This window comes from Tripterygium wilfordii, chromosome 3 (genome assembly GCF_013401445.1).
Source record: "Tripterygium wilfordii isolate XIE 37 chromosome 3, ASM1340144v1, whole genome shotgun sequence".
Classification (NCBI taxonomy): domain Eukaryota; kingdom Viridiplantae; phylum Streptophyta; class Magnoliopsida; order Celastrales; family Celastraceae; genus Tripterygium; species Tripterygium wilfordii.
The window spans coordinates 9,515,602-9,535,756 of NC_052234.1; the positions used below are offsets into that span (position 1 = coordinate 9,515,602).

A 20,155-nucleotide genomic window follows, 5' to 3' on the forward strand; every position below is an offset into this window, starting at 1 on the left:
GTTAGATTGTCATATTGGTTCCAAGGGAATCCAAGTCCACCTCTCCATTCCTAATTATGGACTCATCTCTGGAAAAAGACATCTAAATTGGATGCAATTGCCACATATGAATACTGGAGCCGAGCATCTGGTTTCAGTTTATTGCTTCATTCCATCATGCCCATGGCAAGTAATTTTGAATTAGTATAAAGAAACAGATGCGAGGAAAAGCTAGCATTTGGAAAATTCAAAAACTGAATCTTTTCTAGTAATACATTCCAGCCTTGTAATCTGTCCAGTAAAAATGTAGTGAAACCATAAAATTCAGACAAATAACGCAAATTCAATTGCAAAATGGGAACCAGTCAAAAGGGTAATTTGCATGCTGCAAACACAAGGCCATTTATTATGCTTCGCATCTCCAGCTGCAGATGCTCACTAGTCACGAGACTCACGACGTCCTTGTGCAAGAAGAGTCATAAAGGTTTCTTTGATGCATTTTTCATATCACAATGGAATCTCTATGGCAATTCCTATTCCTTACTTATTTCTGCAAAGCATGGGGCAATTCTTTGGGGAGGATAAGATGATAGGCTCTTGCCACAGTATAATTTAAACAGTGCTGATGTCCACTCGGCCTTTGTGAAGCTGGAAGGCTGGGGTGATCCAGCTCCCGCAACTGCATTGGATACCTGACCAATTGAAGTAACCTAAGCGGGCATCACAATGAACACAGGAAAGCTTGCCCTCCAATGCACCTTCTTCAACTGGATGATAATGGAGAGGTGTGTATCATTATCAAAGTCCTATGACTTAAAGCGTATCCAACAAAATTAGAACATAGTTGAAAACCTGAAACCTAATATTTCCACCAAATGGTTGCTCGAAAAATGTCATTCAAAGGATTGTCAAGCTAAAATAGTACTCTTAAAGACTGAAGAAATCAAGCGAAGGAGCAAGACCAAACAGGCCAACTGAATTTGGGTGGAGACAAAAATATAGACATTAATTTTATGTGAACTTTCTAATGTCTAAAAGATAACACCTCATTCTTACTCCACCAGTAGCTCATCTTAATTCCAAAAAATTTGATGCAATTCTGTCTACTTCAAACAGTCCCAAACATTTTTTTTTCCTTGACTTATTTTTTCCTTTTACCCTTCAACTCATAGCAGTCGGTTACCCTAATAATTAAGTAAAGTATAAATAACTTATTGAAAGATTAAAAAAAACACTTGTTCCAAATGCTAGTTACCTATAGTTGTTGTTTTTGAATTTTTGGGAATTTTCATGGGGATGATGGGAAATGGGAAATACAGATCAAGGTGATGTTAGAGTTTCATTCGCACCTATAGTAAATTCAGGACTAGCACATAGACATCAGGAATTGGAAATTGAATACATTTACCTCCAGTCATCCACTTCAGAGGCTCAACGAAAATAGAAGAACACTCAAATTCATCAGACTTGTTAAATAGATTGCTACTCCTCCTCTTGTGCCATGTAAATGATGTCTCGCCCTCACCTGGAACATGGTCCACAACATTTTCCTGCAATGCAACAACTCTTCGGCATTTCTTGCAGCGGTATGCCGGTGCCCTGTTTTTTCCTCTAACTGGAGATTTTTCTACTTCTGCAGGAGCTTCTGCTGGCAAGCCAGGATCAGCCCCAAACTTAGAACTATCTATTTTCTCTCCACGATTATAAGAATCACCTGAAAGCCAGGAGACATGATCTTATAGTATCAGACTCATAGCTCAGGTTTGGTCCTTAGACCATGATTTTCAAAACAGGAAAAAAGAAGAAAAAAAGGCAAAATATTAAGGCCCAATATTTCAAAGAACATAAAAAAACCACACACACACACACATTATCATGCAAAAAATTAAAGTTACAGCTGATGCTCTCCCACAAAGGCACAAACAGGTTTGTTTAAATGGTAAGGGCTTTCTTAGCACATCAGTAAATACACCGTTACCATTTTAGCCAGCGAACAACTCACTGGCAGCTAATAAAATGCCCCGAGTCAAAAAATAACAGAGCTTACTTTTTTATCCCAATAAAACAAATGCATGACGACACGATGAAGAGTATAGTATACCTATTTAATTCTTCTTTTCCCTTCCTTTTACTGTTTTATAAGATGACACTTTGAGAATTACATTAGACACAATGAAAATAGAGAGTGGTGATCTGACCCTACGGGCTACGGATGTAAAAGAAGAAGAGCTCCATTAACTATAAGTAAAACGATTGATACCTTGACCATATGGATCCATTAACTATAAGTAAAATGATTACAAAGGTATCATCAAAACTTGGCGCAGAGAGCTGGAGTGTGATGAAAGAGTAACCTGATAGTTAATGATTTAACAGACAATTATAGCTTCCCTGAATATTAGGCATTTTCTGACAACGTACATCACAAATTGCGATTCCTTTCAATTAGCAATCGGGCTTGTATTGTCAGAATAAAGTCTAGTCCGACTTCAGTTATTGTCTTGTTTCAAACAAAATAGCAGAAGTGAAATATATTTCCATTAGTTTGATACTCCAAATAGACAGATAAACTCACAAGAACTGTAAGGTACTCGCAATTGAGTCACATTATATAACCAATGAACAAGCCATTCAAAAAGGGCTATAGACTGCCAGACAGATTCCACAGGGAAGATGTGGTGTCTGGAAGTGTTGATTTATAGGGGGATATTTGTAATCTTTTTTTCTAGGTCAAAGGAGTTGAATTAACAGAATTTTAAATGTACGATATTGAAGTACTGCACCTTGATATATATTGAATGGAAAGGAGAATGCAGGTTGCAAATCATACCCAATACTTTAAGGCGGAAACGCTTGTATATGGGGCTAGCACGATCAACTTTGAAACCCATTTGTTCAAACATTTTTAACTGCAACATGATATGAAGGATTAAATATGGAAACTAAAACATCACCAAAATTTAAAGCCACCTTAATATCATAAGTGGTCATAAGACTGCCTTACGTCACCTGGTCTAAAAACCCATCATTAGGGCAAACAGTCTCACGGCTCTGTCGTAAGGATTCAAGTGCATCTGCATAAATGCATCGGGAGAAGCAAAAAGGAAAGAGGAAAATAGTACAGTATCAGCCTGAGAGAAAAAAATAAAATCTAACACTCGCAATCCATCAAAGGTTTGATTTATGTTAGAAGAAAAAAGATGTACCAAACTGAAGAGCCATAAGATTCCAAACAAACAATGACTTTTTTCAAACCTTCTTGAGATAACCGTTCCGTTTTCATCAAGTTTGCCATAATGATAGCTGCACTGCAATGAACACATGTAAAGAAGGGTGTGTTTTAGAAAACTGGGAAACTATTACTAGATAAGCCAGCTCTGGGAATTTCTGGCACATATCACTGATATCAGTAAAACGAAAAATGACAAATTACTCAAATGCATGTGTTAATGATAAAATTCTGTCATGAAAATGAACTAAAGTTCATCAACGGACAACACATAAAGGACAAGTCTATGTCAACTTTATTCAAACTTTTGGTACACTTAAAGATATGTCAAAACCATTTTGCACATGTGAAACAATAAATTTTACGAGAACCCTTTTTTATGTTAAGCTTCAGTCACAACCTCTTAATTAGAGTATCAGGGAGTAACTGGGTCGTCAACTAATGACAAATTAGCCATATTGTTGGCAAAGGCTAATGGGCATTGTGTCCACAAAGAATCTGAAGGATGCATCAAGCCATCAAGCAAGTAAAATCACAACTTTTCTCACATCTCCATTTAGATAACCATGAACTTCATTTAAATATGCAGGGGAAATACAAAAACTAAACATGTACGTATCTTCAATAAATATCACAAAAAAAAACCCAACTACGTTGCATATGAATAGCACAAGGCCAATAAACAATTAATAAGTTACTACTGAAACGAATATTAAATAAGAGGGAAGGATGAAAAACAGTGAGAATCAGTGAACAAACCATACCTACGTGAGACTCCTGCAAAGCAATGCACTAAAACAGAACCTTCCTTCCGACTTTCTTCAATAAAGTTAAAACATACATCCAAATAATCCAGCAAGTTTTCACTCTCCATATCTCTAATTGGCACTGCCATCCTCACCAGCTTCAAGTCCTTGCCTGCATACTCCAGTGAATACAAAAGCTTATCCGGGGACAAAGAACTCTTTGACCCCTCAATGGAATCCTCATCAGAAGTTGAAGTGCCGGCAGACCCACATGCATAAACCTTTTTAATCTCTTTCGTAGGGAAAACAAGTCCACTACGCCATTCGGAGAAAAATGATATTGATGCAGAGCTCAACACGGATAGAATATGAGTGATCTCATTTCCGCCATTTTGGAGAACCTCAGCAGCATCGCTAATGTCACCAATGAATAGATTCTCACGAACAAGGTACATGACCACCCACAATTCAGATTGCGGCTTCTATTATAACCTCAAAGATCCTTTTTTTTCTCCTTTTGATATGCAGAGGATCACTAAGTTGTCAGTTCACTTCGTTTGCAACTTATTGAGTAAATTAAGTTGACAATTTAGCTTCCAAGAAAATGGAAATTAACTTTTTAAATTGCTGAGGAAACAGAAGGAGAAAAACAAAGAAAACACAGTTGATCAAATCGATCAATTTGCAATCGTGCCTCAACTAGAAAATGAAATCTTTAGGAAATAATTAAAATTTCAGTAATAAAAATGAAAATATATATGGATTGCGCATTGAAACAAACTCTATGTGAGCAACAGACAGCCATGACATTCAATGCCACGAGCAAAATTCTTACAGAAAATTCAACAATTCAATTTAATGAGAACTAAAATAGGGCTTCAGTATGAAGTCCGACAAATTGAAACTACTAAACGACCGAAATTCAAATACTGGATAACAATAGGGTTTCAAAATATATTACATTCGGTTCACTTTTTCTTACTTCCTCATCATCCAAACAACGTTTTATTGAATAGAAACCACAGTGAACTCCAATTCCAGATTTATTTATTTTTTTAAAAAAAATAACACGAAAAAGTAATAAGAATCGATTTATCATTAACTTCAATTTCAAAGTAAAAAAAACAATCTCTCTCGAGCACGAAAATATTGCTTAATTAGTAAATAAAAACTCCGCTGACCTGAGAGTTTGGATTACTCCGGCGATGAAATCTACGTCGGGTTTCTAGGGTCTCTGCTCTGATTATCGTCTCGTCCAGTTCCCACACTACACGATTATATATATAGCGCTCCCCTCCCCGGTCGCACGTGGGAATAACGGCAAGGTGTGATGCCACGTGCGATCTCCTCGTACACTGTACTCGTCATCTCCACGTGGCGACGATAAAATGGGCAATTTGTTGGAGGGCCCACAGTTGATCTTTCGGTTAAAGCCGAGGTTCCATCCGATGGAGCTCGCGAAAGTGCGCCCCCTCTGCACCGTTGATATTTTTTTATTAATAAACTGACAATCATTTATACTATTTATTCACTAAAAACCTTAATATTGTGGATTCATACTCATTAAAGTGTGATTGATTAAGTAAAAGCATATGCTCCAAAAAAATATATATAAGTAGAAGCATATGCTTCTAAAAAAGGAGAACAAGTATATGCTTTATATGGTTTTAAGTGAATACAAAGTAGGACTTTTTTTGGTGGATATCCATTCTAGAGTCACTATCTTTGTAATAGTGTCAATGTTAAAACGTAATCGCACATCGCTTCACTTGGGTACTAATTGTTGGGTAGTATATTAAATGAGGTGTCCCCTCCCTTGTATGTCGGTTTGCAAAAACAATATTGGGGCCGACATTTCTTTAGAGTTATACGACCATGCTGGTTGTTTTTTTAAGTTGAATCATGGACCAAAATGCTGGTGTAAATTTCAAATATTTAGAGTACATCAATCTCTTAAATATTTTACAAAAAAAAAACATGTGAAATTTTATTTTGATCACCCTAAAATTACTCATATGATCCGATGAATTTTGCCTACACACTAATCATGCTAACTTACAATGACGCACGCACTTACTTTTTGTGTCCAATGATCCCAATTCCCGACTCCATCAATGCTAACTTAGGTCAGTGTATGGGGAGGGTGGCGGCTCCACTTAGGCCACCCCATAACATCATATATAATAATATCAAATCTCCTATGGGTTAATATAATTATTGACCACTGAAAGATGGTTAATGTTTCAATTTTACCATCGAGCTTTTAATTGTTTTAAATTGGTCATCGACAGTTTAATTTGTTCCAATTAAGACATCCGGACAGAATTAGGCAATTTCGATCAGTGTAGGTGAAAAATAATTTCTCACTTGAAAATAACTATTTTTTTATAAAAAAAAATCACATGTTGACAAATCAATTCCTTACATCTGTAATAACAAAATCAATAAATCAAAAACCAATTTTCTAAATGAATAAATAAAAAACACAATGGATAAATAAAAAACAAAATGAATAAGCTACGAAGATCTAGGGCTCTACAAGGACCCAGATGAAGTTCTCTGCTGTTCCATTCTGGGTTTAATCAAAATCAAGCGAGATCAATGAGGCAACGATCCTTTCTGAGAAAATCGATGTTGGTTGGTGTCCAGGACCAGAGTTATTAAGGATGGACACTACCCCCATTGTAGACGCGCTAAGCTTTTCAGTTTGATGTGAGTGCTCCGTCACCGTCACCGATTTGAGAGCCAAAATGGGTTTCGATGTGTGTAGACTCCTTCTAGATGTTGTAGTCGGCGAGGGTACAACCAATTCGATCTTGACAGTTCCTGCAGGAGTTTTTTTTAGATATTTAAGTTTTTTTTTGTGTGAAATTGTTTTTTTAAATATTTTATGATGTAATGTTAGCCACATGTGAAACACCATTTGTCAAATCAGTAATATTTAATACCTAAATTAACGGTCAACCTGTCACCTCAGTAGATTGACTGACCAAAATTGTCCAATTCTATCCGGATGACTTAATTGAAACAAATTGAACTATCGGTAATCAATTTGGAACAATTGAAAACTCGGTGGTCAAATTGAAACACTAACCATCTTTCGGTGATCAATAATTATATTAACCCAATGTCCTATAGACCTTTTTATAAACATAACCCACTACATGGCATAGGGAACAATTGAGTCAGTGGGATACTAGTTGTTTTGGTGGCTCTTGAAGAATAATGAACAGAAGAATCAAGTTCCAAACACAAAAGGCAATGAGGGCAAAGAGTCGAAAGACCCCCAAAATCAGTTCCAACTACCAAATATATGAAGTTTCGTCTGAAAATGATTCCTCTTTTTCCCATTATGTTCGTAGAATTAAAGTTGCTCTTGTGTGGGATCTCACTGCATGTGTAAAGAAAAGAAAAGTACTTTGTTGAGTGGGCCTGGCACCAAGGGCCCAACAGAAAAGTGCACTTGGAAGCTCATCCCACATGAATGTGGGGCATGATATTGAAAAGCCCATATACTTAATTGTTGTGGGCCTAGAGTCCACTTTCTAATGCAATGCCAATGGTATGAGTGAAAGAATCAACTTCGACCAGCCGGCCCAAGAGCCCATTATGGCAAAAGATCAATAACACCCTCATTTCATTTCAGTAGATTCTCTGCTCAAAGCTTTATATGCATGGTGTAAACTGCATGCTTGTGTGTTTGATGTGCACAAATAAATGGCTACAAGCGCAAACACTGTTCTAATGCTCTGAATCTAAGATATATATATGTATGAGAAGTCTTACAGATGCAGTTTCAGCTTTCCTCTTTGTCCATGGTATAAACAGGTATTTGCCATATCTTGGTGTTCTTCTTTGGATCATCAGTCAGGCTGAGATCTGTATCATCTTCTTTGTACGTTCTAATGAATCAAGAATCAGTATCTTTGACAAAAATTATAGGTATGTGTGTGTTGCGTTGCATGGTTTCTGTTCATTAGGTTAATGAAAATTTGCAAATTCCCTCCTCAAACATTCCCAATTATCATATTTACATAATTTAGCATCAGCATTTGCAGCATTACTGTGGCAAGACTTGACCAAGTTGTCATGATATTCCAAGAAAGAGCACTTACTCATGATTTTTTTTTCACCTACATTCACTGCTCACCCAACTAAACTTCTGCCAAGACTTGCACAGCCACAGTAGAAAGTAAGAACTACACATACAGGAAAAAAAAGAAAAAGAAAAAAGATGTTCAAAACTTCTGATCATAACTTCATGTGGCTGATGATCACATGAAGAAGACTTTTATTATTAAGACTAAAAAAAAGGGGGGGTGTGATGGGTACTCAAGAGATAAAGCCATGAAACCACAACTCACTTCAGTTTCAATCTATTTGCTAAAAATCCCTAGAATACACTTTCTCATTCTAATCTCATCTGTACAATCATCTAAACAAGCACAAAAACAGGAAAATTCAAGGAGAGATAGAGAGAGAGAGAGAGCTTTATAGACTCTGGAAGAAAATGCCACTAATGGGTGCTGATAGCAAATGCATGCATGAAGGCTATAACTTGAACTTGCAGCACGTCTTTGTTGTGATCAAGATGAAGCTGGCTTGTTTCGGATCACATCGGGCATGCTGTCTCTCCTTGAGAGAATTTCAGCACAAGTAGAGTGATGATAAAAGTGGAATTAATAGAATGCTTGGCAGGGCTTCATTTTAAGCCTTCTGAAACGTGCGCGAGGAAACACCGTGAAGAAGTCTTACAAAACCCAAGAAACTGAGCTTTCCATCAGAGTGTCGAATCCAATCCTGAAGAACTAGATGAACCGGTACCGAGGGGCTCAACCCAAGTTCCTATAATGCGCCAAAATTACGGGAAAATCAGCATCACAATCCAATTGGCAGATTTAAGAATACATTCTTGCTTCAGGTTTCCTACAATTGCTGATGCAGAAATGGAGAAATTTCGGATTTGAATAATTGGATCCTATTCTCTCTTAGAGCATCAAAAAAAGAGCATGAGCATGGAATTTGAGTCTCTACTTCTGATATCAACTTGAAAGCGACTTAAAAAATAAAAGACCATAATCGAGGGGCATGGGAGGGAAAGGAAAAGAGCATACCGAGGCAAGTTCTTCAATCATAATGGGTCTGTTACCATCTTTATCAAACAACTCATAAGCACGCGTTGCATGTTGCTCCCAACAATCCATACCTTCCAGCTGATGGACGCTTATGGCAGCTGCACAAAATTCTTCGAAATCCAGTTTTCTGTACTGAATGGAACCAACCTAGAACGAGTAAGGATGGACAATCAGCTAACTTTTACCATTATTTTCATTCCAGGAAATAAAACAGTCAAAATTGCTACCAATTGCAATGAATGAGATTGAGTTACCATCTGGACATAATCAAGGACCCGTGAATCCTTCATGGCGTTCGTGGAGTTCGACACTACTGCCTGCTTATTCCATTGAGAGTGCGAAAGATGAGAAATAAAACAAATGTTACACAAGACGATGATAAAGACACAGACAAACACAAACATGAAAATAAAGAAATCAAGCTAACCGTTTTGAGGCTCTGCATAGAAATGAAACCATTTTTGGTTGGCCCTAACAGTGTAAATTGTTCCCGGAGATAAGCTAGCTGAGATACTGTTAAAGTCTTTGCAAGAGCCTGTCACAATAGCAGAAGCTTACTCTATGAAATTTCTCACACCTCCCAAGTAAAGTTTCGGACATGTAAACAATGATGAATAATGAATCAGGAGAAAATTTAAAATTTTGCAAAACCTTACTCAGCAACGTATTTATTTATTTGAGGCAATAAACTACTAACCCCCAGCGCTGATTTTCGTAAAGAAGATGAGCATGTATAAGCCCTTGCAAGCTTGAAAACTATCGTGTCCAATGGTATCTTTGTGTCATGATGATTGGCAAGCCATGGATGACCTGAACACAATCCCACACAATGATATTAGAATCATATTATCTTAGAAAGATGTGAATACCTATTGTCAGTCGTGTTTCGATACACACTTGTTGGGTAAAGAAAATCAAAGTACTGTCATCCATCGATCAATTACCAAATTGTTAGAAATATAGCTATATGGATATATTACTTGAACACAAATTGTTTGAAAATCCAAATGAGTTTGCAGGAACAGAACGAATGGTGGAAATAATAAAGATGGTTGGCAGTCTAAAATGCCCAGGATAAAGCATACAATTGTATGGACAGGGATAATATCAGGACTGAACAATTTTAAGAATGGCTTCAGTTACTTACTCAGAGCCTGAGCTGCAGTTAGTCTCTTACGGTAATCCTTATTTAGCAATCTCTTCACAAAATCTATTGCCTCAGGGGATAAAGATGGCCAAGGAGCTTCATCAAAGCTTGGATCTGCCTTGAGGACAGCTCGGAAGATGCCAGATTCTGTCCTGGCCCAAAAGGGTCGGCTCCCACATAAAAGAATATAGGCCATTACACCAATACTCCACATGTCTGCCTCTGTACCATATGATCTATGCAGAACCTCAGGAGCTACATAATATGCACTTCCCACAATGTCATTCAGCCTTTCATCTACAAAAATTTTCAACAGTCAAAGTCCTACATTTATGCAAAGAGAATGGGCATCAACAGTGGAAGGGGGTGGGACACAGTCCTCATGTTATAGGTCATACCAGGCCTAACATAGTCAGAGAGTCCAAAATCGATTGCCTTCAAAGTGGAATTGTCCTCTTTGGTAGTAAAAAGAAAATTCTGACAATAAAAATGCAACTCATTATGATTGGAAATGTAAATCACTTCAGCAAACATCACTTAGAAACTCCGGTCTATCATTTCTTCAGCAATGAAAAATCACATAACAGTGTGTGAAATGCAACTAGCCAACAATGGTAATCAAAGCAGAATCTAAACCAAGCTTTAATGTGGTCATAATAAGCTATTTAAAACTTCCCATATTGGGTGGAGCATGTCATATATTGAACGAGATCATTATTAAATAAATACATGAAACATAACCAGTGTAAAAAGGCAAAGTACACCCATACACAAGGCTTCTCCAATGAAGGTTGGGAAACGGCAAGGTGTACAACGCCTTACCCATGCATAGCGGAGGCTGTTTCCGTTATTAAACGCAAGAACTCTAATTGCAGTGAAAGAACGGCAGAGTTCCCAATGGGAGGTTTTTCAAGTTGTAAAATTCCAAGAATAGAACCAAATAGGATTCAAGCCATTCTTATTATCATTCTACCAGTAGTTGTTATTTTAGTTAACTAAATAGGGTTTTCACAATGTGTTCCCTTAAAAGTCAATCAACTGAGGATTCTAACAGTCATGCTTATATTTCACATACATGCTGGCCTGCTCTCAAATTCGTGTCCATGAACCAACATTGATAGCAACGCATATCAACAAATACAAAAATCAGTTATCTCTATCAGTCCATTACCTCTGGCTTGAGGTCACGGTGAACCACGCCTTGGAGATGACAGAAGGCAACAAAATTTAGTATTTGAACCAAAACAATCTTCGCATCTTCTTCTGAGTATTTTCCACCCCTTCATAGAATGATTAAAAGGTTACAAAGGAAGGAGATAATTAACCATGACAAAAAGATTTGAGACACTATGAGTACCTCGAAAGTATTCTATCCAATAGTTCACCACCTTCACACAACCTGAAATCATAACACACTTACGGGTTAAGATCCAAAAAGTGTCAACCACTGCTATGACATCTTCGCTTGAGAAATAATTAGAAAAAAGGTGTTACACTAGGAGGCCTACAATATGGAGTACTTAACTATAATTGGGATTATGACTTTCAAACTTACAAACAGGCATTAATCGCGGCTAGATACCTTATGAAATCGCTGTCTATCCCAGAACCTTAGAAGAAGCTGAACATTTTATTGTTCATATATTAATCCGAAAAGGAAAATTAGATAAACTAAACAAGTACTCGTGCACTTATAGAAACCCCAATATCTCTCTATGTATTTAAGGCCAAAGGATCTATAATTTGGCCATGCATAAACAATCTGGCAGGTCTGTCTTCAATTTCAAACAATATAAGGGCTGCTGCCACTGCTCACATGAATGACTCAGTTCACATTGGTCAAACTTAGAGCTGCTTAAAGCCCAATGTTGTTGCCTTTTGGTTTTGTATCACTAAACTTTGATTTCAACTAATTAAGTAAAATTCTACATGCCAGTCACATCTGCACATTATTGCCACATCTAAATGTCAGAATCTAATCATCATCGTGAATATGATTATAGATTAGCTAAATAAAAATGCAGTAGAAATATAAAAGAGGTGAATCAACTCAAACTTACTCCATTGCTATATAAACATTCTCATCATCCTCATAGGCATCATAGAACTGTACTAGGTTCTTATGTCCTGTCAAAGCCCGTAATATCTTCACCTCTCGTCTCACATCCTCAATAGCAATAGCAGTGGTCATCTGCCAAACATAAACATTTTTCAGAAGAAGAAAACAAATTCTTCATGGATATCCACAATAGACAGCCAAGACAAACAAAAATAAATTACTGTATTAATAAATGTTCTCTTGTACTCGGCCCAATAATCAAGGAGAAATAGAGCTTCCTATTAAGAAAATGACATTAACATCATGGAGAAACGAAAGAAGTGCCTTCTCTGGATGGAGTCAATAATAATGTCAAAACCATAACAGCATTAACGAACTGCTACTTTTCGCTAAACTAAGCTGAAACAATGGTGAAATCAAAATGTCAGCATCAAAGAAAAGCATACAAAGCTCCATCATTGTATCCATCTTCAAACTTTGTCATTTTCACATGATGCTGATCATGCACGCATCTATTATTGTCTTCATCAATACAACATGGTATTAGAATTTAGATCCACTTTCAGCTCTGCCATAGCATACTTTCCAATTACATAGCACCACCACCCTCCTAAGTAAACAACACTAACTTGGAGACTATTACCAAGAGTTAGTATCCTCACTATGAACAATGACTTAACAAGACAAATCAGTTTGCAAATGGTTGTAAAAGGATGCCGCTTCCAAAAATGCAAACAGACAACATGATATCCTGTTCACATCAAATTCTCCAATGCAGAGATTTGCATCACATATATAACATGGAAATTCAGTAGAGATTTTCGAAATTAAAACAGGTGACTTGAGGATCAAAACCTTAGATTTTGGGATAACTTTGACAGCCACATCCTGGCCCTTCATGCTTCCTTTCTTGCCTCTGGCAGAGCAAGTATACCCAAAATGCCCACGCCCCATCTCCTCACCAAGCTCATAATGTGACACAAACTGTTTAGAATACCCAAAATTCTTGTCCAATCCGATCTCTCCCTCACTTCCCTCTGGGATTGATGCCTCATTGGGCTTGACAGAGCCGTGTCTTCGGGCAAGCAATGCACGTATGTGCTTGGCCGGAGATGGAGGCGGGAAGGGACGTTTCAATAGGCGTAGAGGAGTTGAGGTCACGCTCGATATCGCTGGCGAGTTCTTGAAGAGACTTGGGAGAGGACTTGGGCTGTAGAAGGGGAAGTTTGAGGACTTGTTACGGCGGGAATTCGGTGGTGGATCACACTCAGTACTGATTGTTAAGTTATTGGGTTGGTTTTGTGGGTGTTCAATGGGTTTTCCATGACAAAGTCCCATTGAAACAGAGAAGTAGAAAAAGGAGAGTAATTTACAGAAATTTTGGCCAAAAAAATCAAAACTTTGTACCAATCTGAAGGACGTCAAGATGGATGGAGTGAGAATTCACTGAATCGAAGGTTCATAAAAGAAAAAAAATTAACTGAATTCTACAGCTACATCAACAAAACCCAGAAAGGAATGGCACTAGAAACTGTATTCAACAGCTCTAATAAAGCAAACCCACAAAGAGAATCGCACAGTGAATTTTCTTCCAAATCAATATCCGAGAAAATCCCAAAAGTTTACAGAAGAAAATGATTAAAGAGTTGAAATCAAATGGAGAAAAAAAAAGGGACAAGACTTTGGTGACCAAGAAATAATGCTTGATAGATAGAAAGAGAGGTAGAACGGATTGTAGGTTAAGCTATAAGAGGAGAGAATAGAGGAACCAAAGACGAGAAAAATGAAACCCAAAATTCTTTTTTCTTTTTTTTCCCCCTTGGAGGAGGAGAGAATGGGAGACCAAATCACAGTGAAAGCAAAAGATGCTTAGCAGAGGCAGCAAGAAAAGTGAGAGAGAGAAAGAAAGAAAACCAATGAAGGCTACTTCTTTTGCTTGCTTTTCTATTCTATAATAAGCTTTTACTGTTAAAAGTATTTGATTGTGTATTGTGTATTGTGCATTTTGTGATTGTTGAAGACAGAGAGAGAGAGTGTGTTAATATAGAGATGTTGATTGTCTCCTCCCTCAAAATAATACTGGAAGTGGGGTTGGAATTTGGATCCTTCCAGGTTGTCCTTATTGATCCCAAAAAACTTGAAGATAATCAAGATATACATATGTGCAGTTGGTTGATATGTGAACAATCAAAACAAAGTTTAAGAAAAAAACTGGAGAGCTAGTAGCCTATAACCATTGTATTGTCTGGTGTGTGCCAGCTTTCACCTGCCTTTTTTTGGGCTTTGAAAGCCTTTATATTCTTTTCTTCACAATCCAATTTATTTAACAGAATTGCTTGAGTTGGAGTTGTGTCTTTCTATGAAAAATTAATAAATATATATATATATATGCATTATACATACACATATTGCACATACCATAAGGTCCATAACACCATTCTTGCCTGAACATGTTGAATTTTGGATGAGACTTTTTCCAAACCTAACCTTGTTGAAGATACCACACAGACACAATATATATTTGTCAACTTTTAAAAAAAAATTATTGATGTTCTTGATGTAGTTTATATTCTTTTTGTTCATATTAGAACTCTATCTAGTTTGTGAAGATTACATACATGCATACATATATATATGTAAACATTAAAAGAAAATAAAATGTTGATGAGGATTTGTGATCTCAAACAACACATCAGTTGAAGTGGTAGACGTGACCAGTTATTTTGTGGGGATTTACAAAAAAAGGTAGGTGCATCTACTTCTTTTTATGTGTCCTGATTAATGAAAAAAAAAAAAAAAGGTAGAATGTCATTAGTTGAGGAGGCTCTTTTTTCCTCAGTTAAACAGAGGCAACACAATTGTACTAGTTGTAGTCCTTTGTGCTACTCATTGCCTTAAAAAAAAAAAAGTAAGATTCAAACAAATCACTATAATCTAATCTGTGTTTTGGTAGTGGATAAACGGCTAATTTGTTTAAGCAAAGAAATATGGCTAACCACTTAACCCACGCAAGTATGTCTCAAATTGAGTTGACTTCTGTTTTATTTTCTTTTCCCAATATGTTGTGCTTTGTTTAGTATGTGTAGTTTGCAACCTCCTATCTAATGCACACCCAAAAGATAGTGATTATAGATTATCATGTCAAAAAAAAAATGTCCCATTAATATAAACAAGTATAATATTAAGCTAATATTTATCATAGATCGATCATACACTAGTTCGTATTCGATCTGTTAATGTCCTTAAAAATATGTATAAGCATGATCAAAAGGTGAATAGCTTAGTTGATGAATTTTTATGGGGTCAAATTTTATGAACTCCGGATGTCTTAGTTTGATTTTCGCTAATGATAAATATTCCGAAAGGTATCATCGTAAAAACACCACAACACTTATTGATTGTGTGTGATTTTCAACAATACTCTTATCATGATATCACCACATCCAATGAATTTATGTCACACACTGTTGGGATATTTTTGAGATGATAACTACTGAGATGTGTAGTGTAGCACTTCTGATACCGTTGTGGTTACACACATGATTTTGACCCAACTTATATGTTCAAAAGTTATGAAGTCCTCAGTTTTTTTTTTTTTTTAAAAGAACATTAATCAGTTTTTTTTATCAGGATAACTATAGTTTTGCTCAAATTTGGTAATCCAAATGCAAGGATGATCAGCTCGTTAAAGGAGAACCGGATGACAACCGTTTCCCTCGCAATGCACCATTCCTCTCTCTGTTTTCGAGGAGCATTGTCTGGAACCCTAGCTAATCTTGTCAAAGTTGATCGTGCGGTTCGGATTTGAGATTCACTCCATCGCCGAAGCTCCTATATGTTCAAAAGTAAGAATTTTGAGCATTCTTTATACGTTTGTGGTTAGATCTCATGTCGTATTAGTGTGGATTAGTGTAAATGGAGACATGTGGTCCGTTTTTTCTTGATTTGGTTTCATGATTAGTGCAGAAGACGACATGTGGCCCCTTTTTATTGACTTTGGTTTCATGATTTCCATACAAAGTTTTTCGATTGTGTGTTTTATTAAGAAAAGCCGGTTTTAAGACCACCATCTGTTAATTAATGATTAAGAACTCAATGCATGCTCTTTCACTGTTATGAAGTCCAAATTTTTGACCATGTGAAGTGTATGAGGTTGTCTTCATATATTAACATTAGGGGTGTTCGTGATCGGTTTTGGTCCCTTTTTTCCTGTTTTTTATCGATTTTTTTCCAGTTTTGTTTGCTTTTTAATGGAGAAATGTGTAACTTTTATTATAATTATACAGATATGTATTGCTATTTTTTTCTTAATTTTTTTCATATATTTTACAAATATATGTTTGGTGCAGTTGGTCAACTTCGACATGGGTGAGTGCGGGTTCACAATGGTCATCCACCATGGTGGTCATTAGGAGTACAAAACAAGTCACCCTATGGTTGAATATATAGGTAGGAATTTGTGGGTCAATGGCGGAGTTGTGATCCAGATAAGATTCCTATCTGTGAAATTGCTACCTTCTTGAAGGACATTAATGGTTACCTGACCTTTGATGATTGCCACTATAAAATTCCTGATGTAGATTTGGAACAGGGGCTTAGGCCACTTAAGGCAGATAAGCATATTGTAGAGCATCCAATGGACAATTTTGAGGAAGAGGGTCATAACAATGTCTGTGCTGGATTATATGATGATCAAGACATTTATCCTACTACTGATGACAATGGGTCGAAGGGTGGTGAAGAAATGGATGTGGTGAAGGCTAACCATGACCCTGAGGAGGACGAGGGAGGTTCTGATACTACGTACCAAGCTTACAGGGCAAAGAAGAAGGCACAATATATAAAATGGTTGATGGATATGCTAAAGAGCAATATGCTAGGCTAAGGGACTACTGTGCTGAACAGAGGAGGTTCAATGTGGGGAGAACATGTCAAATCCAAGTAACTAGGTTCATTGAAGGGGTTTCTATATATATAAATTTATATGTGTGTGTGTGTGTGTATAATAGCTAGATTTGATCAGCTCTGATTATAAGCATATAGAGGTAGAAGCTGAGATTGAGAAGGACGTCCACTGATTCCCTCCCCTTGATTGAAGGAATGAAGTTTCTTTGTGCATACAAGATAAAAAAAAAAAGGAGATAGAAAAGAAATTCTTATTCCTTGATACCCTCTTCACCACTTCTTTTCAAAACAAGTAATAAAGTTGGATTAAGAATTGGAAAGAGGGGATAGAGGGAGATATGGAAGGAGGGAGAGAAAAAAAAGAAAAGAAAATTCAAAATTGGAAGTGAACATGCAAGAACATGGAATACAGATGGGTTTCCAATATAAATTCCTTAATCATTTTTGGTCAAACGGTTTTGGTTGCACACATTTGATAATCAAGGGGGGAGAATCCATGGTGGTTTCCAAAAAGAAAAAGTATGTCTAAAAAAGGAGGTCATGGGTGTTAAAAGTTTGGAACTTTTTGGTATTGTAATTTTTGGCACTAATGCCTTGAGAAAGTGTCATTATGTTGTGGACAATCATTATTAGGAGAAAGTCACAACCCCACCTTATCTTAATTAGAAACAATTAACTAAAAAAGAAATTTAAGAAAAAGAAGATCTTGACCAAGGAGTGGCAAGAAATGGACAGCAATTTTTTGGGGGTGGCCTGGCTGATCATTGGTAGGTGTGGGAAAATTTTATTGAGTCTGGATGATTGAATTTGTCTGACCTGGATTAAATTAAGTTTTGACATAAGTTATGTGTCAGAAATTCGAGTCCAAATATAAAATATTGCCCGATTTAAAATTGGGTTCACGTCCAAACACATCATTTTTGTTAGGACCCTAACTCGGATTAATTTGTTGTCCGATTACTTGCCCGAATTTAAATCAGTCTGGGTTTGATAAATTAAGTACGTCCAAAATTCAATCCAATTAGTGTTTAGACATGTAAATATTTCATAAAAATGTGATGTTGTCCGATTAAGAACCGATTTTTTTTTGACACCCTTAGTTATTGGAATTATCGGTTCATCAATAGGTGGGTCCCTCACTCATACCACTTTAAAGCGGAATGGTATACAAGGCTCTTTTTTTTATGGTGTTATTTTTCAATTATTTATTTATTTTTTAATTTGGACACATTGTAACAAGAATAAACTGGTTGATTGGTTACCCAAAAAAGATTTATATGTACATGTTAGACTGACAGTGGGATTGGTCCGATTGGAGATTCTCTGCCAAAAACCAAAAAATGCAACTTTGTCGTTTATTTTATTTTTTAAAGAAAAATTATAAAAATAGTATCGAGAAGATAAATAAATAAATAAAAATAATAAATAAAGTTGGGCTGGGCCCACTGTCCTGCCCAATCAACTAATCAAGTTCAAGTCGAGATTTCAGATTAAAGGCAGACTCTGTTTCAGTGTTTTGTGACGATCCTCGTCTCTCTCTCATTCGTTTTATTTGCTATTTTATTTTGGATGGAGCATGCGAGATAGCCACGCGGCGCAGCGGAAGCGTGGTGTGCTCATAACCTACAGGTCACAATATCGATTCCCATCGATTCCCGTCTTTGATAAACTTTTTTTTTATTTTTTGATTTTTCAACTATTTCTCTGTTTTGATGATGGGCTGGATTCAAGCCTGCTTGAAACGAGGCCCAATACACTTTGATTGCTTTTGCACACGTGTTATGGGCTAGTAGCTCATAATAATCCCAAAAAGAAATCCAACCTATTCTAAAGCCCAAGATTAACCCATAGCCATAAGATTGGGTAGCTTTAGTCACACCCCGATATTTTCTAAAGATACCCCGTCAACTGATTTTTACAGGTGATAGTCAACCTAGATTGGGGTGTCACTAGAAAAAACCGGGGTGTGACTAAAGTTATCCATAAGATTGCATTGTTTTGTTCATTTGTTGCCCCTGGGCTTTCATGGGCATCCACCACCAAACGAACAAAATTGTTGGGCTCGAAAACCCACCAGTTTCAATTAGGTTAAAATAGTACCAAAACGTTGCATTTCCCCCATCGACTTTGTAGGGAATTCTTAAAAAAAAAAAAAAAAACACTTTGTAGGGAATACACGAAGATAGTGTGGCTCGAAGGATGACTCCTACACATGGAGACTAACTGTGGTTCGATATCACGGACAGTAAATGATTATATTGTACGATGCATGATTGTATTCACCAAGTCCATCTCATCAAAGCCTACAATAGGAAGAAGGAGAAAGAAAGGAAAAGTTCAAATCACTTGCTCATTGACACAAATAAACAAAGCTGAATATAAGTTGTATAGTTTCTGAGTGGAAAGGCAGACTTTTGTACTCTATATATGTATGTGTCTCTAAAGCACTTTTTCCTTCATATAATTAAAATATTCAAACCATGCTTGATCTCAAAACTAATGTAGGCTTTTCAACTTTTATGATGAGCAACTTTTACTTGAAATGCACTTGACAAAGAAAAGATGATTCAATTTAAACAGAGGAAAAAATGCAAAAGAGCTCTTAGTGGGTACCTACCTAGTCAGCTAGTCTAAAAACCAGAAAGAATATCTTTAGTCATAAACAAAATTAAAGCAAATAATGCCTTGAGCCACCCCTTAAATCCTTTTTTATTATTTATCATTCTTGGAGCAAGTGTTGATCCCTATGAAAAATCCATGTCAGACACTTCAAATCCTACAGAAGGTGTTGAGTGAATCAATTTTAACACCTTTTGAGTAAAACCCATCAAAGCTGCATGCAACCATCTGGAGGAGAGTATTATGGTTTCAAATAATGTTCATATTCAATTTTCAACTTAATGACCTCTTCTTCTTTAAGTGTCATTAGTTCAGTTTTAATCTTATGTTTGGCTC

The 20,155-nt window shown here is 36.6% G+C and overlaps 2 protein-coding genes across 4 annotated transcripts; both read right to left on the minus strand.

Moving 5' to 3' along the window:
- Positions 1-216: 216 nt before the first annotated feature.
- LOC119993594 (dual specificity protein phosphatase 12-like) lies at positions 217-5,282 on the minus strand. Of its 3 annotated transcripts, none has more exons than XM_038840788.1 (7): positions 5,136-5,282; positions 3,973-4,468; positions 3,235-3,287; positions 2,989-3,053; positions 2,810-2,888; positions 1,388-1,693; positions 217-746 (listed from the first exon to the last, which is right to left on the minus strand). In XM_038840788.1, exons 2-7 carry the CDS (start codon positions 4,407-4,409, stop codon positions 592-594), a joined length of 1,095 nt encoding a protein of 364 aa, XP_038696716.1. In that variant the 5' UTR covers positions 4,410-4,468; positions 5,136-5,282; the 3' UTR covers positions 217-591. The 3 variants fall into 3 exon arrangements, with proteins under 3 accessions (XP_038696716.1, XP_038696724.1, XP_038696731.1); XM_038840796.1 differs by having other exon boundaries at positions 3,973-4,581; positions 5,136-5,193; XM_038840803.1 differs by having other exon boundaries at positions 3,973-4,547; positions 5,136-5,183.
- Positions 5,283-8,189: 2,907 nt separating this feature from the next.
- Positions 8,190-14,377, minus strand: LOC119995193 (CDPK-related kinase 7-like). The gene is made up of 11 exons (XM_038841615.1): positions 13,151-14,377; positions 12,297-12,427; positions 11,594-11,635; positions 11,408-11,516; positions 10,635-10,713; positions 10,237-10,533; positions 9,787-9,899; positions 9,517-9,624; positions 9,344-9,406; positions 9,069-9,236; positions 8,190-8,799 (listed from the first exon to the last, which is right to left on the minus strand). The coding sequence occupies exons 1-11, from the start codon at positions 13,631-13,633 to the stop codon at positions 8,662-8,664; spliced, it is 1,731 nt and encodes a 576-aa protein (XP_038697543.1). The 5' UTR covers positions 13,634-14,377; the 3' UTR covers positions 8,190-8,661.
- Positions 14,378-20,155: the final 5,778 nt, after the last annotated feature.